At 41.8% G+C, this 23076-nt stretch overlaps 1 protein-coding gene across 1 annotated transcript in view; it reads right to left on the bottom strand.

The window, feature by feature from the left end:
- Nucleotides 1-1164: 1164 nt before the first annotated feature.
- The window catches only part of apc2 (APC regulator of WNT signaling pathway 2), a 71864-nt gene continuing 49952 nt past the window's right edge, over nucleotides 1165-23076 (bottom strand). The window contains exons 8-14 of the mRNA XM_079669806.1: nucleotides 21404-21487; nucleotides 20813-21206; nucleotides 19889-19987; nucleotides 19668-19807; nucleotides 17026-17220; nucleotides 16419-16633; nucleotides 1165-15441 (exon numbers count right to left, since the gene is read on the bottom strand). Coding sequence (XP_079525932.1) covers nucleotides 9891-15441; nucleotides 16419-16633; nucleotides 17026-17220; nucleotides 19668-19807; nucleotides 19889-19987; nucleotides 20813-21206; nucleotides 21404-21487 — 6678 coding nt within the window. The 3' untranslated portion in view covers nucleotides 1165-9890. The remainder of the gene's footprint in view (nucleotides 15442-16418; nucleotides 16634-17025; nucleotides 17221-19667; nucleotides 19808-19888; nucleotides 19988-20812; nucleotides 21207-21403; nucleotides 21488-23076) is intronic.

The following is a 23076-nucleotide window of genomic DNA, read 5'->3' on the forward strand; positions in this document are numbered from 1 at the left end:
GGTAAAGCGACTGCAGTACCGCTCCCGCTGCTCCGATGCTCCGACCCATCTCACGCTCCATTATTCCCTCACTCGAGAACAAGACCCCGAGATACTTGAACTCCTTCACTTGGGGTAAGGACTCATTCCCTACTTGGAGTGGACAGTCCATCGGTTTCCTGCTGAGAACCATGGCCTCAGATTTGGAGGTGCTGATCCTCATCCCAGCCGCTTCACACTCGGTTGCGAACCGATCCAGTGAGTGCTGAAGGTCGCAGACCGATGAAGCCATCCGAACCACATCATCTGCAAAAAGCAGTGGTGCAATCCTTAGTCCACCGAACTGCAGACCCCCCCCCCCCCTCCCCCCAAACGACTACGCCTCGAAATCCGATCCATGTATATTACAAACAGGATTGGTGACAAAGCGCAGCCTTGGCGGAGGCCAACCCTCACCTGAAATGGGTCCGACTTACTGCCGAGGACCCGGACACAGCTCTCGCTTTGGGAGTACAGAGATTGGATGGCCCTGAGTAGAGACCCCCTCACCCCATACTCCCGCAGCACCTCCCACAGTGACTCCCTGGGAACCCGGTCATACGCCTTCTCCAAGTCTACAAAACACATGTAGACTGGATGAGCGTACTCCCAGGCCCCCTCCAGGATCCTTGCGAGAGTAAAAAGCTGATCCGTCGTTCCACGACCAGGACGGAATCCTCATTATTCCTCCTCAATCTGAGGTTCGACAATCGGCCTGACCCTCTTTTCGAGTACCTTAGAGTAAACTTAAAACATTTAGAACCTAAATCCAAACCTTTACCTGAACTGTAATACCTCATAACAAACAAAGTATAAAGCTTAGTTTTACAAGTAAAACAACAAGCTGTATTTAAAACCAGCGTACCAATTCAACACTGCTCACAAATACCATTTTGCCCGCTAGCCGTCAACTTCTAATGTGACATCACTTGTCACTACTTCACATTATTATATTGAGGTTTCTTGTACATATTTCCCCTCCTAAAACTGGCCTCATGTTAAGACTAAACCTCTTTATTAACAAGACACATTGAATGTCTCACTACTAAATAAAAAGCACCATGTTGATGACGTACTTTTTTTTGTCTTCTCATTCAATAATTTCGTACCTTCAGCTGTTTGAAGAAAGTGGACCCAGAGTTCTAATGAAACATGTCATTTTTTATTTGATGAAAACATTTATTATGACACAGTTTTGCTGCTTCGCCTATTTCACATGGCACCATAACTCCTCTGGGGCCTTGTTCAGGCACGACAGGCTGGGGCCGCCATTATTATGAGTGACACTAGACATCAGCCCAATAACTTTCCACAAAATGTAAGTTTCAAGAGACCTTATAATGTATCTAATATTGAATTTCATAACAGATTTAGTCATATTTGACTACGTTTTAACCATCCATATTTTGTGAATTGGACAACGCTGAATGCAGAGTGCTAGGCATTTTATTTAAAACCCATCTGTATGAATTTGGACATGAACAATTGTCTACAGCCATGCGTGTTCAAGGTTGCTGACAGTTATGCTGGACTAACTCCCAGGACCCTTCTGATGGCTTTTTAACACAAAAACTAACCCCCTGTCCGTCTCATTCACACAGTTTTCACTCTTCGTCCTAATTTTTAGTTGCTGTTAAAGTGATTCTCCAACCCAAAATCTGTCTTGATAAGTATCAAACAAACTATTTACAAATTCTAATTTCAAGCCTTTAATTATGGGTTCAAATAAGGAACACAAATATTTTAAATGTGTGAAATACATGTTTAGGAAAATGTCAAACTGTTCTGTTGACTCCTGGGGCTTTACTTTTATCTGGTTACAGATTAAACAAATGTACATTTCTTACAGTCTAAACATATAGTTATTTAGAGTCCTGTCATCCCCTAGAGGTGTGTATATAATGTCACATTCAGACAAATATTCACACTTACTCACAAACTGTTGTGACTCAGGACAGCTAGTATTGTAGCTATCATCTACCTGACTTTTTGACTGAAATAAATATTTGTATGCGTGCTGTGATAACACTATGTTTACATGCACATTGATTTCAACATTTTAAATAATTGATAGATTCAGAAACTAAAGTCGATCACTCAAACTTGACCCAAGTACCTTAGCTTTGACAGAAATATCACACCATACTGTATGTATATATATCAAGGCTAAGGTACTTAGGCCAAATCATTCTACTCTAAGGCCCCGGCCCCACGAGGACGCATACGGCAAAACGCATAGGACTAACGCAATCGCAATCACAAAAAAGCTTCCGTCCACACACAATGTTCACCGGATAGTGTCGGTCCACAAGAGACAGCTCCGCTTAGCTCCAACCGCTGGAAAAAGCAGCAGTACATATGCCGAGCCTGTACGTGGCGCTGTAACTTCCTCCACAAAAGCAGCAAAGAAGCATGGTTGTCATGGTTGCCCTTCTGTTTATTCTCCGCGGTGGGGGCCGAGGGAACCGGGCAGAGTTTTTCGCCAGTCAACGTGTATTAATTAAAGTTTAAATCTTCCGGACAAAATTATAAAAGTGCCGGTCAAAGGTCTTCTTTGTTATTTCTTGAGCTTTAAAACAAATGAATAACGACTCTATATAATAATAAAATACATTGAGCCTCTCTTTTCCCTCCTTCTCTTCTGACAGGGGCCGTTTCTCAATCGCGAGGAAACTGGCTTCCAAGCCAATATTTCAAGGATACTACGTCATCGAGTGCCGCCGAAGGACTGTTCCAATCTCCAGCATACTTGGAATTCCACCGAGGTCACGTCCTTGGTTTGGGGGTAATTTCGAGGCTACACATGGGTAGACTTCATAGCCGTGGGAACATGTTTCAAATGGGGGGTGCTGTGAAGATTTTTTTTTACATTTTAAAGTAAAATGCTTCAATCTGGTGCACTTTGAGCGCCCAAATTAGAGACTGATCTAGAAGATACAACTCTAAAACACCCATATGAAAAAGATCGGTTTGCATTTTAATAATCAAATAAGTATGTGAACATAACCAATAACCTACCATAGCCAGTGCTTGAATTGGGCCGGTACTCGCCGGTACGCAGTACCGGCACTTCTGATTTTTACCCATGTGGTACCGGCACTTCTTACTGAGTACCGGCAAGGTGCCGGTACTCAGTAAAATGCCGGTACTCAGCCGTCTGTGTGTCATTCAAGCTCGGGAGGGTGTGTGTTGGTGTATGTCTGGCGCGAGCGAGCGAGAAAGCGCGCGCACCGGTTACGTGTATTGTTGTTAGCATCTGGTGCTAGCTAGCTGCGCTAACGGATATAAGAAGCTACAGCTCTGGTGAGGTAAATTACTCTGAGTCTTTAGATAGTTAACTTAGTTTAAGTTATCTCAGTGGGTCTCAAACGGTTCTGTCACCATTTATGTAAACACATATTTCCATTTGAGGGGGTAGTGATTAGTAAAATATGCATGAATAATACAAACAAAATGTTAACTAGGTGAAAAAAGGTAAGATAAACTTGTTGAGAGCTAAAACTAGTCTTTGCTGTTGCCTCAAAGAGGAGCAGGGGGGAGAGGAGGGAGACGGGAGAGGCCGATTCAGGAGCCCAGACACACTCACAACTATAAATGAACCAAAAACAAATAAATATAACAAGTTTCAATGTTTTTTCATATTGGATATTGTATGTTATTGGTTATGGCCATGTACTTATCATTTTATGATTATTTAAATGTATACATTTTTGTTTCATATGGGTGTAGTCTCTTTATTTCCCCCTCAAAATGCACCAGATTGATGCATTTAAGTCCAACATTTAAAAAAAAATGTTAGGGACCTATAGGGACCCCCCTATAGGATTTGAGGCCCGGCCCCACTGTTCCCAAATAGATTTGCAATTTTTTTTAAATAGTAACCCACCTCCATATGTTTCTTTTTGGGTAGTAGATTTAAACTAGAGGGCTATCACTTTGTGCAGCAACGCTACTGACAAATAAATCCAGCAAAATGGCACAAAAAACTGGTAGTGGCCTCAGGGACGAGGAGTCATTTAACCAGCCAGTAGGAGTCAAGCTTTACTTTCTTTTATATCCATAAAGAAAAAGTAAATCTGTTTACAGTTGTTTCCTTATGGATGTTGAGAGGTATCCATATATCTCTTCATTTTGCTCTCAAAGTGCACCAGATTGATGCATCTAACTTCAATATTTAAAAAAAAATGTTCCCGGGGGAGCATGCTCCCGGACCCCCCTAGACTAGAGCGTGTCAGGTCCACTCCCCACTTATAAAAATAGCACTTTACCACTGCACCCCCTCTAATCTCAGATGCACCCTGAGTCATTTTGTTTAAGTACAGTTAGCCTTTCTAAAATATACAGTAAAGAGACAAACCCACCAGCATTATAGGATATACTATGACTTTGTGCCAAATACTTGTTGCTGATTTAGAGTACTGGCACCTTTTTTATTCCAATTCAAGCACTGACCATAGCCAATAACAAATAAATATAGGCTAACTTGTTTTATTTTTGGGGTTCATTTATATCTTATTTTATCAGTTAACATTTATTTATTTATGCATATTTTAAAATATCTCCAGTTTTAAACAATATTTTTGGTTTACTGTCCTATAGTATACATTAGAATGATTTGAAACCTGTTTTTATTTATTCTAATAATTATAAAGGAGTGCCTTGGAAATATTTGTTTACATAAATTGTGATCAAAACGTTTGAGACCCACTGAGATAATTTAGACTAAAGTGAACTATCTACTCAGAGTCCTTTACCTTACTGTGCCTCTCAGTCTGACAGGAGAGCTCTCCCTCCACATTATTGTCGAAACAGCTTCTTATTTCCGTTAGCGCAGCAGAAGCTAAAAACATTCCCCGCCGGTACCAGTGCACCCCCTCTCTCTATCTATCTATCTCTCTCGCTCTCTCTCACGCTGGCTGTGAGCTGCGTGCGCCTGATAAGCCAACATCCCCGACTTTCATCACTTACAGCGCCCATCGTACGGGGCAAATGGAAAATGTAACCGGGGTGAAAAGGGTGTTATCTTTACTTAATTATGAATGTTGTTACATCAAGGCTGAAAATTCATTTTTGTTGTATTATATTTGTATTTAATCTTATGGAAGTGCAGATCCCCTGTCCTCCACCAGGGGGTGCTGCAGCACCCTCAGCACCCCTACTTCCCACGGCCCTGGTAGACTTCGCGTCCTTCAAATCCCCACAGTGCTTTGCGCACGGACTAATTTCAAAAACCCTTGCGGAGAATGGCTGAACCAATGCAGCGCAGCACACATTTAAATGTAAGTATGTAGTGGCGTAGAACATGTGTTGGTAAATATGTTACTTTGTTGCATTTGTTATAACCAAAAATGTGTTCCGTGAAAGTAAAGCAAGTTTATAATTAGATAGACATCGTGAGGTATTTATTTTCGGTACAGTTTATGTTGAAACCGTTAGAAAGAGTGGCACACTTGTTAGCCTGTTCCATTCTTCTTTGTTTTCCGAAGCCGTGGCTTGGAAGTATACTTGCTTCGTTTCTGAAGGAAGTGACTTGGAAGTATGCGACTACCAAGCCAGTATCCTCGCGATTGAGAAACAGCCTATGTGTTCGGGGTCCGTCTCTTACCAATGACGTCACGACTTCATGACGTCACGTATTGTGATTGGCGTTGGAACCGCTGCTACTCATAACGTGTACGGGTTTAAACAGAGCAAAGCCTTCCGTTAAGCTGTTTTCACTCTCACTCTTATGGTGATAGGGCACACCAATTTCCCCGCAGGCTAGGCAGTCAAGAATATTATATTATATTAGCTTCGGCTTGATGTGGAGATGTGATTTGATGTTTCGTTTGTCCCCCAACTCCTCTCCAAAGTTGAGATATGTAATAAAATACTCAGGGGAGTTTCCTGAATGTTCATGCCCAAAGCTAAGCACTAGGTCCTGGGTAAATTAAGAGGCTGATCTGGGGCACTTTTGTCCACTTTCCCTGGTGCTAGAAACTCAAGTCAGGCATCCCTGGAATCGTCTCAGAGAGTAGATGATCAGTGGGGCCTTGTTTTTACTGAAACATGATGTTTCGATGTATATTTCCATTGAAAATGCTAACCGCTAGCCGCAAAGCTAGCATCGCAGCCACTGCTCCGTTTTCGGAGACTTTGCACACGTTTTTCACAAACATTTTCACACGCTCGGAGTATGGCAGAGTAAATAACCCAATTTGTGTTCTGTGAAACGGAAAAGTATTTTACATTGTTTTTGTTACTTTCATTGCATTAAATGTAATTTAGGTTAACTTCCTGTTTGAAGTTGTTGCTATGGAAACAACATGACTGAGAAAAAAGTAATATCTTCTACATATACAGTAATAATAATAATAATAATAGATTTAATTTGTTAGCGCTTTTACAGGTGCTCAAAGACGCTTGACACTTTGTCCGTAATAACGGACAAAGTAAAGAATGAAGTGTAGGCTATGTTTAAATGTTCGGAATTTGACCGTGTATGATGGTCCTCTTGAGTTGCCGTACAGCCAATGGCGTACAGCCATTGCTCCGTTTTCATGTTTTTTTTACATGTTTTTCACAAACATTTTCACACGCTAGGAGTATAGGAATACTTCAATTCGGTTCGTAATGATCTGTAGATGTGATTTGCCCCCGAGCACCCCTGGGTAAATTACCGTACAGCCAATCACAATGCGTACAATGCGTGACGTCATTGGTAAGAGACGGCCCCCAAACACATATGGTACCCATAACACATATGGTACTCCCACCGGCCGACAGTAAAAATAAACATATTTGGGGGGGGGTGATTGTGGATCGCCAGAGCTGTATTAGATGATTAGATAACATGCTTATTGTAGTTGTAAGTGCAATGCCTTGCGGCCTGTAGCACCATCCTTGATGGAGCATATGTGTGGGCTGGATCTGTATTTTACAGGAAAGGAGTGAGCTGAGGGTAGAGTTGTCGATTCTTGTTCTGTTTTCTGTGATATATCTCAGACTTTCAGTTGCGCGCGCTACTAAAGAGACGCGCTACCATGGAAACCAAACAATGGTGTAGCTGTATTAAAGTCCGAGTGGAAACAGTCCCGAGTAAATCTGATTTTGGCAGAAATCGGGAGAAATATGACCCCGGGAGGAAACCGGGAGAGGGCAATGAAATCGGGAGTCTCCCGCGAAAATCGGGAGGGTTGGCAAGTATGGTCCTACACACGGAGCTGTTGGACCCCCCAGAGCGTTGCGTATGCCGTGCTATCCACCTTGGGACCCGTTATCGTTACCGCAGTTGTTTACTGTCATATTCGGTCGTCCTAGTGTGGCAGAACGGTCTATATGACACTAAACAGTAACGCAAACTACCGTTATCGTCCTCGTGGGGCCGGGGCCTTAGCCTACAGGAAATGTGCGTTTGCATGTTTAAAGTCAGTGTCAGCTTTAAATCTGTAATCAGATCAAGCCCCTTTTTTCTCTGTTTATATCATTTGTCTACCCATTTTCTACAACTGCACTTGTAAAAACTCGGACTACTCAGGCATAGTTTTTACAAAAGGTAATGCACAATGAGATCATTTCTAAATTAACTTAATCAAACCAACCAGGTGATTGATACTCATACGATAACACATTTCAGGGTTGTTCACTGTTGGTTCATAAATTTCTACATACTTTTTCCATTTTGGAAACACTGATTATAAGTATATTTCTGTTTCGGTGCAAAATACACCCTTCTTGGTACAGGACTAAAATGCAATTTTCTTGTAATGGCGGCACTAATTAGCAGCCACAGACACATGTGATCACTTTAAGAATAGTTTCATTGTGTTCCTTGACCATCAAAACATGGGTCTAGACACATTATTTGTTAATTTATCTGCAATAATGATAATGATAGATTGAAAGGAGTAAAAAGAGTGAAACTCGAATTTTAGGGTAATAGGTACACTAATTTTGAAAAAATATGTGGGACAATTTGCCAACTTTTTAACATAACTAATCGTTTTCTACACAATTCTTCCAATCTAGAAAAGCTGATTAGAAGTATATTTCAGGGGGGTGCATGATACCCCCTTCTACCCACTAGACTATATATTATTTAAATGGCCAGGGGCACCTGAAGTTTTGCATTAAAATTATTCTTTGCTTTACTGTATATGCTTTGGAAATACAGTAGGTTCAGTGTGGTAAATAATAAACCTTGTTTTATGAATAATGAGCCCCTTTAGGTAGATGAATGATGAATGTTAGTTCTGTCTTTTGTCTTCCAGCAGCACACACGGAGGATCGATGTTACAACACAGAGAATATTCATTGTCTTAATATTCAACTTCTTCTCAACCTATCACTACTTTACAGCAACACAGTTAAGCGGATATTAACAAGTTATAAAGATTTTTGTAAGGACACATTTCCATTGACTCAAAGCCGCCCCATCACTGGATGAAATCATTTTGTTTCTGGACAAGGAATACTCAACAGCAATAATGCCTGAATATAGAATCCAACATAACAATTATGTCATGTCATTAGATGAAAAGAAGCATGTAGTCGCTTTGTTCAGCTATGCTGACAGTTTATACCATTATATGTATTTTCAACAGATGGCTAGTAACGCTCTTGTCTAGAAATAACTTTACCTCTGAATAACAACTTAATTGTCCCTCCACAATGATATACAGTATATATGCATGCTGTCATCGAGCAACACAGATTATTTTGCCCACAAGGAAGCTTTGGAGATTTTGTACATCTGTGTGTTATTTACAAAACTGATTAAGACAAAGAGTACAGGAGAGATTAAATACCAGAATCTGCTTATAGTTTGGAAAACCACAGGATGCTATCATTTGTTCTGCAGCGGGGATTTAACTAGAGTAGGTGTCGGGAATAATCCTATTCCTCAAAATTGCAGCTCAGTATGATTTTATTATTAATAATTTTTTACCAAAGTTGAGCTGGGGAGATAAGATAATATCTACATATATATATATATATATATATATATATATATATATATATATATATATATGTAGATGTACACTAATACAACTAAAGTCAAACAGTTGCCTCAAAAAAGTTTTTTTGCTCATTACAAATATTTAAATACATATTGTAAAATGTTTAGCTTTTGAATTTAGAATTTTTCATACTGTTAACCTGTAATACACATCGATATCATTCCGAAATCACTATATAATCTAAATAAGTTAATTGTTACACTGTACACTGTTAATCCGAAGTTTTTTCTTAAATGTAGCCCCAGACCTACTGGAGAAATATGGAGACAAAAAAGACAAGCAGTGTATTATAATTCAGTTGATTAGGGATTAAGAGGCCCAAAGCATTGATTAACTGTATGTAAAAAATGCTTAACATTTCAGTGTATTGGCATCATTTGTGAGAGTCTGTCAACAGTCATCCACAGTTTGTATATTTTCAGGTAGAAGTCCAGCTGAGTAATCCTTCAAGAATTTGCATAATATTGTTCTTTTATCGATTCCGTCCAGAAAACCGATGTGCTGAAATCCAGTTAATTGTCTTTTGCTTCATGTTTTCACTACGTTTCTAACAGGCAATGATTATTCTACAAATACAAAAAAAAGTACAAAAAGATGCACTTCCTTTTCATGTGAGATTTTTCTCTGAAGTGCATTGTTGTTTCTGGTCGGTTCTTGTCCGACCTCTCTTAAAGCATACACCCAACCTTGTATGGATGGTAGATGGAAGCTTTGATCAATTGTTCAGAGAGAAAGACTTGAATGCAGTGAATGGGGAAAGTAAAGGGTAAATACCCGAGGTATATGGGCCACCACACTCTGAGACTGTCCACCTGAGTTTCATCCAGGATCACAGTAGAGTAATCCATATCGTCCAGTAATCCACTAAATGTCTTACGACTCACTTTTCCCCCCAGACTTTTCATTGATCGAGGCTCTCTGGCTCTGCATGTCTTGTAGGTTGCAGGAAATGGGGCTTGGAGTATAATTAAATGGAGTGATACGGGCGGCCTTGCTGGGGGATCCTTGGCGGAAATGGACAACTCCACTGACGTGGGAATCAGACGTTCCTGTGGAGACAGTACTGTGGCTCCTTGGGGAGACGTCAGAATCTCCATCCTGCAGGTTACTCCCAGAGGTTGAACTAATCTTCTTAAGTAGAGCAAAGCGTGACACTTCCTCTGAAATCACCTGAGCTGTTTCAACCGTTGGAGAGGTGCTTGAGTTGGTCTTGTTGTTTGTAAAATCCTCTGTCTGGACTGTCGCATCGCTTGTCTTGCGAGACGCAAGTAGAATTGTTGGCAGTTTTCCTGGTAGAGCCTGTGGCTTTGGCTGTTCCCCGTCAGGAGAAGTCACCAGAGGTAATGCATTTGCTGGCAGAGTGCTTTTCAAGATCTGAGATACATCTTCATCCCTGATCCTCCTCCAGGTGACTCTTTCATTAAGCCGTGATGCAGATCTCTGCACTTTCTTCTTGGTATCATCCTCGCTCTTTGCTCTTCCGCTTGAATCAGATGAGGACGAACGGAGGGAGGAACGGCTTTTCACCCGGCTCAGTATGTTTAGGCTTGGAGATGAAGCATGACGTTTAAAGTTATCCTTGTCTTGTTGCTGCTTGGGTCCAGACACTCTGCCAGGCCCGTTTCGCTGAGCCAACCTGCAAGGGCTTTCAGAACTGGTTCTTCTGGACGGGCGTCTTGCAGATAGGTCTCTTTCACTGGAGGTTGCTCTGGAGAGGGTTGCACTCTGCTTCTGAAGGCGGTCTGACCTCTGCTCTGTTTGTCTTGGATCTTTTACTTGCACCCGTCTGGGAGTTTGCACAGATACCTTTAGTTCCTGACAGCGTGATGAGCAAAGGAAGACAGCTGTAGCTCCAGGAATGGTTCTGCGTGGGGATCCATTTTGAGATCCTGACATGTTGCGTGCTGAGTTATCACGTCTAAGCGCGTTCTGTGATTCCTTAATGAAAGTCAGCTGTCTCAAAAACCCATTGCGCTCAGACTCACCACCACTTGAATGGACAGAAGTCATCCTGACCAGTCCAAAACGATTGGTGGGGGCCAAACGTTTGCCATTGACCTGATTGGTTTGTGTGGTGGTTGTTTTGTTAGTTACTAGAGGTGACAGAGGTCTTGGCCTGACTGAATTTTGCATAAAAGGAATTCGGACAGGAGACTTTTGAGTTTTAGGTGGTGCAGACTTTTCATTTTGTTTCATAACAGGGGAGCGTCCCTTTCTTTCAGGGGGGCTTGTAGCTGGCGGGCTACTAGGTAATGAGGCATTCTTTTTCTGGTTGGCTTTATTTGTCTGAGTCGGGGATGTTATCTTCTTCTGTGACTGTTTAGATGGTGTAGAGCTTTGTGATGATCCAGAGGATGCACTTTTTGGTATCCTTGGAGGTGGAGTAGAGCTTCTCTTTGGCAAAGATAGTTCAATATCCTGGGGCCGACCTAATCTGTGAAGGCTCTTTGATCTGTGCTGAGCAAGGTTTGGGTTCTTTGGAGCATCTGTCTTGGTTGTTATTTTTCTAGGAGGAGGTATTTGTGATGGAGCCGTCTCCTTTATCGGTGTATAGATCACTGTCCTGCCTCTGAAAACCATTGGTAGGTTTGGAACTGGCTTGCGCTGCGCAAAGTCAAGAGGTTTATTTGCCTTTTTATCTTTAGCAAACTTCCTTTCTTTGGGTGTAAAGCTGGATGTTGACATAAATGACAGGACTGATTCAGTCTCTTCAGAAGATGGGTCCTGAGACCTTGATGCTTGCAACCCAGTGACAACACAATTAGCACCTTCTTGTATGGCTCTCCATTCAACACTATTGAGGTCGGAATCTTTATCCCATGCTGTATCATCACTATCCATTTCCTCATCCATATCCATTTCCTCATTCATGTTCCACCCATCAGAGGTCTTTTGTTTTTGAGTATTTTCTGCTTTTTTCTTTCTGGCAGCAAGCCTTCTTCTCTGCCTAGGCATGGCAGATGTTATGCATTTCTGAAGAAGGTCATCCTCTGAATCCATGCTGACAGAGCTTGGCGAGCTTGGATCTTCATATTGGCTGTGAATGTTTATAGTCTTTGTTTGTTTCATCATATTTAGTGTTTTGTTGTGTCTGTTCTTGTACCATATTTTATGGGCTTTTGATTTATGAGGCTGAAACTCAGCATCACTCAGTGAACTAAGTGAAGAGCTGAGTGAGTAACATGCCAGTGATTCATCCTTAATCAGATTTTGTTTTATCCTTTGAAATCCTCTTGAAATTGCTTGGGAATGATCACCACTGCCAATATTTGTCATGCTCCGGGAGAGAGTGTTTCTACTTTCTTCCCTGATTTGTTTTCTGCTTGTTCGTTTGATTGCTTCCTTTTTATCATCATAGAAGCTGTTACTGTCCTCGGAAGATTGTGTAATTTGCCGAAAGACTGTTTTCCCTTTTTGTGATCGAACATTTAGGTTACCTTCTTTGTTTTGCTTAATGACGGGCAATTCCAGTTTCCTGGCCGTACCTTGACCGTGCCTATTATTTTGCTGGTTTGGTGACTTATCACGGTTTCTTTGGTTTGCCACCCTATCTGCTACCTCTTTGCTCTGCAACAGCACCCTCTGCGTCGGAATGATATGTTTGGTTGTTCGATTCATTTGTATCTCTGGTGGGTAGTTCATCTTGTTGGGTTTATGGAAGTGTGAGAATATCCTCAAGTCTTCTATCCTCTTTGCCTCATCGTCAAGCAATTCCTGTTTGTTTATACCTTTAGCTGTGCAGTCGTTAGCTCCCCTCTCCTTTACTGAATACTGAAGTGTTTCATCACTAAGGGATGTTGTGCTGGAGAAGTTGACTGGTGTACCTTCTGTAGAATCAGTGAAGGACGAATCGTCAAATATGAAGTCCTTTTGGGGGATGACGAATCTCCTTCCAGGACACATTTGGGTTTTGCCATTTGGAAGCATCATGTACACTGGAACGTGAATCTGTTTTCGGATCTGAGAATTGAGAATATGAGGAGGGATGGTGGTCATCAGGGAAGGTCTTACTTGTCTGAAATTGGAGGGCATTGCTGAGTTGATGCATTCCTTTAAGATTTCTATGTCATCATCTGAGTTGCCCTCACTATATCTCTCTCCATGGTCAAATCCATGCTCATGCTCATCAGGGAAAGGAAGATTTTTGTCATTTTGCTGGAGTAGGGGGGTCAATTTCAGCTCAACATCTTTTTGTATGTAGTGTTCGTGAAGAGGCAGTGCACTCAAACTCGAAGCACAAGAGAAGTTTTCAGTTGGCTTTTCCACTGTAAAGTAGATCATAGTGTCCAAGTCAGGAGGAAGGTTAAACCTCTCCTTGGAGTCTGCAATCTCCATGAACTTTCGCAGGCTGTTTTCCCATTGACCTGCAATTCCTGTGGCCTGTGTTTCTTGTTCATTTGACTCAATGCAACAAGGAGTTTTACTTCGACTAGGAGGCATGGTTTGACCCGGGCTGTCAGGTAGATCACTAGGGCTTATTGTTCCATCAATCATCTCACTGCATGGGTCACTTTGGATTGAGCTGGCAATAGAAGGAGACTCAAAACTACCCAGGGAACTGACTGAGCTACAGCGACTCATTATCAGGGGGGTCTCGTGGATGTAGTTTTCAGATGAACTTGATGGAGATCTGTCTTCAAGTATGGCTGGTGAATCTGCTCTAAGGAACACCTTTTCCCGTTTAGCATGACAGGGAATCTCAATGGGATCTGTCTCTTTGCTGGGGAATGTTTTTGAGTCAGTCATTAGCAGCTGACTGTCACTCAGATCCTCCAAGGTTTCATCCTCTTCAGCTCTTTTCACCTCTTCCCCATCTTCTACTTCAATTATTTCTAATGATGAGTCACTCTCTAGCTCATTCTCACTTTGTCCATCCAATGCTCCGTCGCCAGAAGAGAGGGAGGAGAGTGAACTGCAGCGGGAGAAGCAAATCGGGGTGTTCTCCACCGAGTATTTCTGGATCGTCTCCATCGCCCCAATAGTTGGGCTTCTGGTGGATGACATTGGAGAACATTTTGTAATACTAGCCCCAGTCATCACAGTAGGTACCCATGCTTGCCTCCTCATTGCTTGGGCAGCCTGTACATTGATTGCTGTCTTTGCTACACCAAATGTAGCCACACTCTGAATAAGTGGAACCTGTTGATAAGAAGGAGACAGTTTAATTGAAGTCATGCTGACATCAGAGGAGAGTTTAGTACAAGCACTGACAGGCGTTTTTACAGGTTGATCCTGATACTTTTCTGCATCTGTGCTGCTGAGCTCTCCACCTCTTGCATCTTTGTTGTCCACAGAATCTCTCTCTGGAATGTATTGATGGTTAGTCTCATTCAGTGCAGACGCTCCAACAATCAAGTAATCTTGATTGGCCACCTTGAGATCAAGCTGGTTGGGACGCTGTTGCATTGTTAGAGGCTTTGGAGCAGGTCGCATATGGTCTTTGCTTCCACAGTAGCCATCACTGGTGCTTCCACTGTTTAGGCTGTCTGTTGATAAATTTGTATTGGCCGTTTTGAGGCGCAAGAGGGCATGGGCTCTACTGAGCCGTTCCCTGTGGGCCAAGCTGCTTGTTTCGGAGAGATTGCAAGGGGAGCATGATTTTGCACGGGCTTCATTTAGTTCAGACAGCCCATAAGGCCAGTCCGCCAAGTGGTCTTCAGAGCTGAGGCTAAAACTGTCCTCCGATGATGTTTGCATGGTGATGTCCTCAACTAACCTGTCTATCTTGGCAACCGTGTTGGTGATCTTTTTGGCCAGCTTCTCTGCAGCAGCAGATACCAAATCTTCAGGAGGAGCTTGTCTCTTCTCGACCATCTGAGGGATATCTACATCTCTCTCAAGTTCACTGTCCCTCTTGCGTGGTTGGTTTTGCAGGAAGTTAGAGTTTGTAAGGAACATAGAGAGCATCGAGAAACTCCCAGTGTCCAGGCTACTGGAGACGTTGGGTGCCTCATCATCATCAAAACAACCAGAATCAGATGCATAATCCTTCGCCAGACTCTCAATGTGGCGTAGTGGCTTGTTAAGTGTCAGATTCTTGGGGCTTTGTTTCTCCAGGTTGTCAAAAGTCTCTGCAAGGTGTTTGGCATCCAGCTCTGCCTCCAGAGCCTTCTGTTTCCTCATGTAAAGTGACGGCATGCAGGACCCAGGGGATACTACGGCAGCATCCTTATATTTTAGGGGTCGATTTGTCAGGAGATTCCTTAAAGCTGCTGCGCTGCCCATGGCTATCATCTTGTGCTTGGAGTGGATAAGGTTGCGCAGCATGCTAACTGCACCAAGATCCCAGAGCAGCTCCTGGTCTTTTGGACTACGGGCAGAGAGGTTCCAGAGAGTTCCGCAGGCGTTGCTCACTATTGTCAGGCTGTGGGAGCGCAGGTGCTGCAGCAGAGTCTGGAGGCAGTTGTGGTCCCTGAGGATTTGCCTTGAAGTAAGAAAGCAAAATACATTTTAATATACTTCTTATCTGCAGCTGAAGCAATTACTTTTCACCCCAATTAACTACATGAGTAGGTTGACAAGAAAACTATGTTCTCTATTTAACAAACAATAATGTAACTGGCAAGAATCCCGTCAGACAGTTTATCAATTGATTTCTTTAGAAATTGATTAAATACATACTTTTAAAAGTGCAGTACTGTTTCAAAAAGCAATGCTTGAGTGGCACAATCCTGTGTCCGATTACAAGTTGTATTAAAACGTAAGAACCAGGTCACTTGACAAAAAAATCTTAACTTAAGATTGATTATCTTTAATTTTTTAGAATTTTCATATACATCTTCAGGTTTCATTAGCAGATGGCATTTGCTCTGAGACATCTCTGACTAAGGCAGAGGTTGCGTTAACCGAATATTTTCCGTATATGACGATTTTTTTTTAACAATGAAGGAAAGATTTGAAAGCAGTCCGTCATTTTGGCCGATTAGAACAAACTCAGAACAGCGCCAAAGTTTCCCCGCAGCGAGGCTCCGGTGTTATGCCGTGTTATGCATGCCTGCCAAAAAGGAAATGATACCGTTTCCAAACCTAACTTTGCGTACAAATCATTGAAATGTCTGTGGGTCTGGGCTTTACGCTGTGCGCGCTCCCGCGAGGTGCAGTGGGCATGCATAACACGGCCCCCTCCCCGTTGACAGTTAACTCTCTCCGCCCCCACCCCCCCCCCCGTCAGAGTTGTGTAAAGGCTGATGGGTAATACTGGATTTTGACGGAAATGTTACGATCCTGTCCGTCAAAATGACGGGCAGCGAAAAAGTCTAGCGCAACCTCTGGACTAAAGACCATTAACTGTTGTTGAGGGCTCAAGAAAAACTCCTTGAGCAGATATCTCTTCTCCAACTACAATGTCAATTTAATTTATTTTCTGCAATATCAGTCATTGTTTGAGTCTCAGAAACCTACCTGTATTCTTCCCTTGTAGCGACCAGACTTGACACGTTTCGAAGAATTCCTCCTCCGCTCTCGATGATGGCAAGCGAATTGGTTTGACATCGGTACGTCAGTGTGCTGACCAGAAAACCCAGAGCGCCGTCCACTGAGCATATTGCCACCTTGTTGTCAGTGCTGTGAGCAGAAAGATTCCACAGAGCACTGAGGAGGCTCTTCAAGGTCGACTCCTGAAAATCAGCAAAACAACATATAAGGTTTTGTTGGCTTTGTATACAAACACAGAAAGTACATATACTCAGTGAACATAATGTCTTCAGAGCTTACATTTGAAATTATTCAGAGCGTGCTCTTTAAAATCACACTGTGACTTGCTGTTGGAACTGACAAGTTACTGACTTGATAGGATTAGCCAACTCCGGTTACATTCATTTAGAAACCTTATGAACACATACGCACAGTTTTACACTAATTGACATGCTGTATATCATGTATATAATTTGTACTAAAAGTAAGCGTAAAAGCGATGGAAACTTCCACAAGATATGAAATGAGTAATTTAGAAGATGTCTTTAAGATCTTCCTCACATTATCTCTGTGCGGGTGAGGTTGTTTGAGTTACCTTGGTAGCCTGCAGGGCACAGGTCATCAGGGCAGACACAGAGCCGATGTCTCTGAGGACCTTCTTACTGCTGATGTCGGCCCTCCAGGATAGGTTCCTCAGGATGCTGGAGACCACTTGATGTAGCTCCTCACTGTCTGACGCCAACTGGGCCACAAGAGCCACCAGACAGCTCTTCTTGGAGCACAGAGTGGCCTGAAATGTGAACAGAAAAAATACCCAATTGTTTTAGTTTGGTAAATCGATAAAAATACATTTTTAATTGATCTGTTGACTGTCACAAAGGCCTGTCGGTCAGAGCTGCTGTCACAGAGCATTTCAAGCATATTTCTGTCTGGCTTTACAGTTTATGAATTATTTAGCATTTAAATCACATGCTATACTATTTTTTTTTTAAATACACGCTTTACTTTGATATTTTTTCTGTATGTTTTTTTTAACAAATATCATGTTTGATTGTTGTTATTTGTTATTTTTATTATCCTATGCTTTTCATTTTTTATATAGCATACTATGAGTTTTAATCTTTTATGGCTTTTTATTGTCATCACATGACATGCTATGCTGCTTTTTTTTTAATGATTTTTTTTACAACATATTTCATTAGTTGATTTATTTTTTATGAAACATTTTAGTTGTAGTGTGTTTAAAAACGTTAAAGTATAGTATATGTCATTGTAAATGCCATTTAAGTTACAGTATGGTATTTCATGAAAATGCCAATAAAGAAATAAAATAGCATTTCATTAATGTCATTGTTTAGTATGTCATATGAATGCCATACATTACAACTTCATATTGTAGTATGTTATGAAAATGCCATAAAGTCATTGAAAAGTGTTTAAAACCTCATAGAATAGTATGACATTATAAGGGTATTAAAATGAAGTGACCGCAACAATCTACACTCTTACCCTAAAAACCGACCGACAACAGTGTTAGTAAAAGTCCTAACAAAAAGGGTGGCAATCTATTGTTGAAGAAATATTTAGATCTTGTACTTAAATAACATTAGCATTATCAAACTAGGTATACTCTATTACAAGTTAAAGAGCCTGTGACACGAGTTTCCCCCATCATCCAAACCCATCAATTTGAGTAAATATTGTCCCCTTGAAAACCGTTACTGAACTGATTTTGGATATTTGTACTTTGATAACCATTAATCTGCCCTTCAATGTTGACCATTTTCTGGATCTTCTCGGGGATTCTTCAAGTCCCGCCAAATTATGTGTGACGTCATTGCGGGCACAGCGCTCCAGCTGCACCGTTCAGGATCCCAGCATCTGCATGTAAACGCACGATGGCGCACACAGCAGCAAGCTCAGACAGCGATGACAGTTTAATTTTGAACGTGTCTGAGAGCTCATATGAGGCTGAAGGATCGGTTTATGTTGTATCTGTAAGAAGTTTAGGAATTAGGTGCGTCAATATGGGCGATCATACGGTCATGTAGCCAGTGGTGGACTGGGAATAAAAATCATCAATGGGACTCTCGACCGGCCCACTTCGGTACCGCTAGTAAATTGTCAACGGGGGGAGTGGGGTGTGTGATAGTGACTTCTCCGACCGGCCCACTTCGGTACTGGCCCATTGGGATTCGTCCCGATTGCCAGTCCGCCACTGCACCCAGCCCAGCCCAGCCCACGTAAACTGTCAACGGGGGAAGCCTCGCTGCGGGGAAACGGTGGACCTAGTGTCCCGATCGGAGAGGGAAGAATAATAATATAATAATAATCCGTGCATTTTATCCATTCATTTCCCCAACATTGTGGTAAAAAAAACACACGTTTAATCCATGTTGGTGTACTACAACTACAAAAAGCATCGGTTTGTTTTCTCAGGAAATGCAGACCGGCTCAAACAAACGATTTTTAAATCATCTTCCTCACGATCATTTAATGTATCATATGTTCGCCGAATTGACATGAAAGCACTAATAAATGTAGTTTCATCCACTTGAGTTTACAACTATAAAAATAATCGATTTGTTTTTATATCACATCCTACGGGAGGAAATTCAGCAGCCCTCACTACCGATTTTTAATCCTAATTTAATCATCATCTTCACCACGATCATTTATGTTTATGTTCGCCGAATTGACATGAAAGCACTGACAAATATGAATATACTGTAGTCAACTTCATTAAAACGTTATTAACGTGCATAAACTCAGTAATTCACCATTTCTACGCATGACAACACACTTTGTCCGTGTTTGGCTCTCTCGCCGCACAGTGAAGCGTTCCCGCATTGACGTCACTTCCAGCTTCCCCCAAAACTTCAAAATGAGTCGAAGGAATTTCCCCGCGATGTTTGAAATTATTGATATTTATCGGAACGGTATCGCACCTTCTTTTTTAAACTGACGGTTCGAGATGACTAGTAGCCCAATATTTCATTGCACAACAGTTGTTGGGATGCTGTCACAGGCTCTTTAAGGTTGTGCATTAAAAAGGTAACTTAAGTATTCTTGTAATGCGAACAAGTATAGAAATTAGAAAATATGTATAACTGTAAATAGTTACTGTCCACAACCGTGTTTAGGTTACTTTTCTCATATTTTACACGTTTCCGCAACAAATCTTTCTCTAACATTAATGCCAACTGAACTTGCAGGACTGATGAAACACCAGTGTACCTTGTTGACGACGTCTCCGAAGGTAAGGTTAGTCACAGCCATCCCTGCGTAGCGGCGCAGAGCCATGTTGATGGGGTCGTTCTGCATGCCGTACATGTCCTGCTCCAGATGGATCAAATCAGCCACGACCTGCAGACCGCCTGGAACACAACACAACCAACTCTGAGCACAAGGGGCCACTAGTGTTAAGTGAAAATAAGACTGGTAGTTGTTTCACAAACCTAATTCGTTCATGGCACGTCGGTACTCCTCTTCAAAGGAAAGCTTCATGATGGCGCACATGGCCTGACAGATCTGAGGGTCTACAGGCTCAGGGATGTCTGCAGAGAGGAAAATAAATAAGTTTATTAACAATAAATCTACTGAATGAGAAAACTCATCTGTGAAATATGTGCCTTTACTGTATGTTGTACTGGTACAACACAAACAATGTACTGCATTTTGCTGTACCCAAAAAAACTCCTAGCTCAACGCCACAAAAATGAAGGGATATATAATTGGTTTTAAATGCAAAGAAGAAAATTGTGAGTGGAGGAAGAAGTCCTCAAATAATTTACTTTAATTATAGAAGTGATACTATAGTGTGACATTAACGACTGTTTTATTGACTTTGTTTAGCACTTATAATTCACATAAGCCATGGACTGTTGTGTTGTGTATGATGTGTAAGTTTAACATTTTAGTGGGACTAAACGACTTGAGCATAATTTCCCATTCTTATAAATTGTTTGTAAGTGCAGCGGAAAGTTGTGGGCCATGAATGTAAAAGAAGAACGTGTAGGCCCAAATATATTTAAATGTAAGCTGTTTTGAAGCAATGGAACGTAATGTGTGTGAATGTGAGATAGTTCTTACAGCCTGTCAGAGTAATCGCAGGTTAGGATGCCCGCCGCATATTATTTTGACATTGGGCCCGCCCTGGGAAATCAAATGCCCGCCCACAGATTTATGTCTGCCGCCGGGTCTGAGTAGGAACCTGAGGCATAAGTGGTGTGAGCTCCTCCTGGTCTAAAGTTTCTAAACTCTGTTCCCCAGTGGGTGTGGTTAAGTCTAGAGGTAACCCCGCCCGTTTAAAGGGTTGTTCGCATTTCAAAATGTATTGAGGGAGCTTAACCGACCAATGGAGTTTTAAGAACTTGACTGACCGGTGGTTTTGGTTCCTCCAGGGGACGGTGTCCCTGCGTGGCTCTCGATCCAGTCCCAGCCGCTGTCACAGTAGGTCCGGACCTGCTCCAGCAGGTGCAGCACCCGCATCTCGCGGCGGGCCTGGCCCTCGTCCTGCTGGGAGTAGATGATGTTGTGGAGGGCGGCGCTGGCTCTAGATCTGGCCTCCCTGCTGCAGCCCGTCACAGTCCCTTCTGTCACTGCCTCCCCGCCGCTGGGGGTTTCGTGTAGGATCTGGACCAGCAGCGGGACGCAGCCGGACTTTCTCATAGCAATGCAGCTGTCCTGAGAGCTGGACAGAGCCAGCAGAGTGCGAGACATCTCCTCCTTATCTCTGTTGGCGAGCATGGAGAGCAGCCAGAACACCATCTCCACCTGAAGGGAGGGGCAGGAAAACTGTTATATGAAGATCATTAGTAGGCCCAGTCACCGACAGAGACAGTGCGGAGGACCTATTTAAACTGATATAATTATAATATTTTGTATTTGCTGGGTTTGAATGCGTTTCTGGGGTGCTTGCAATAGTCCAAAACATATGAAAATTAGGTGGGGGGAGAGTAAAAAGTGGTCACCTTGCTGCCTCCATCTGCAGGAGCTTCTGTTCCTGCGCCTCCATTCTCTGGCTCTCCAGCAGGGGGCTTCTCAGCTCCAGAAAGCTACACACACACCCACCCACCCACCCACCCACCCACACACACACACACACACACACACACACACACACACACACACACACACACACACACACACACACGTCAAAGAAGACATGAGAATGAGGGGGATAAACTGATGATATGCTTTGATTTGAACAGATTTTTGAACGGAGAACCAAGTAGAGGATGTGATTCATGTCCGAGATGATCAGGTATACCAGCAGTACACAAACTATCCATGCATTCTAAATGTGACATACAAACAAGTGTTGGGTGTCATAATGATGTATGCCACATTTATACGGCAATATCCGTCACTGTGATATCCTCGATCTTTGCAGACAAATCACTCGTCAGATATTTCACTTAAAACTGATTCTCAATTACTTTATCATTATAACTATATTTAATAATTACATTATATATTTACATAATAAATACAACAAGCACAATGTCACACCAAAAAATATCTTGTTTACAAAAATGTGTCAATGCCGTTCTTAAATGTTGTATGTGAGGGACTACGGATGGAAATTAGCTCAAAGCTAAAATCCGGCATGTTTACGTTTTAAAGCATTATTTGTTTTAAATATTCATCAATGTGCATTGTCCCTCTTCAAATAAACGATGAAATGAAAAATAAATGAAAAATGTTCTCATCACATTTCTTTTTGGTATCAACCATGAATTAAATAATGATGGAAAACTTCCGTCATGTGAGATCAGAGTTATGAATATCTCAGGATCTGTTTAGTTGATGTTCCGCACATCAGCTGCTGATATGTAGAAACCCTGAATACACAAAGCTGAGGAATCCGCGTATCTACCGTCCAATTGTTTTTTTTGGAAGGTAACTTCCGGTGGCAGAATATGAAAAAACTGTAGTTTTTTTGTTTCTGTTTTCTAGTGATTTTATTTTTTGTTTTGAGAAGTAGAAAATGAAAATCATCCCGTTTTTTAAGTTTAGTAAATCCCTTTTTGACCATGATAAACATTTTTTTCAATTTTGGTTTTTCAATTTTAAAACGAAAATTAAATATCCAGTCGTTTTTTGTTTGAATATCCATTGGTGAAAAGAAAATCCAATGACCAAAACATACACTGAGCGTTGCACACAGCTCCTAACTATATTTCAGCTTGATTTTTTTTGTTCATATTATTTATAAATCCTCTCGTACATTAGGTGAAGTCAGTTCTGGGCTGAATGCCAGAGAAGGAAGAAAACAACACTGACCCATTTCTGCTCTCTGTGCATTTAAAAGCCAACGGCTGAATCAATTATATTAATAACAGGAGCACAGACAGAGAGAGGGATGAGAAATACTTTCAATTTGATCTTTTGAACACTTCTTACCCATCCTGTAGACTCACAGACCGCTCCCTGAAGCAGCTTTTACAGGCTGATTTGATAAATAAAACTCATTTAAGTAGTAGTGGAAAGTAGGCCATGTTATCATGAGTATTCCCTCTTTTTGTTCTTGCTGTTTTCCTCTCTACGTTTCTTTTTATGTTTTTCATTATTTATTTTTAACTTTATTTTTGAGTCGAATTGCCTGCTACTTTCTGAAAGCATTTAACAAAAAACTGCTAAT

This window comes from Notothenia rossii, assembly GCF_949606895.1.
Source record: "Notothenia rossii genome assembly, chromosome: 1".
Taxonomy (NCBI): Eukaryota; Metazoa; Chordata; class Actinopteri; order Perciformes; family Nototheniidae; genus Notothenia; species Notothenia rossii.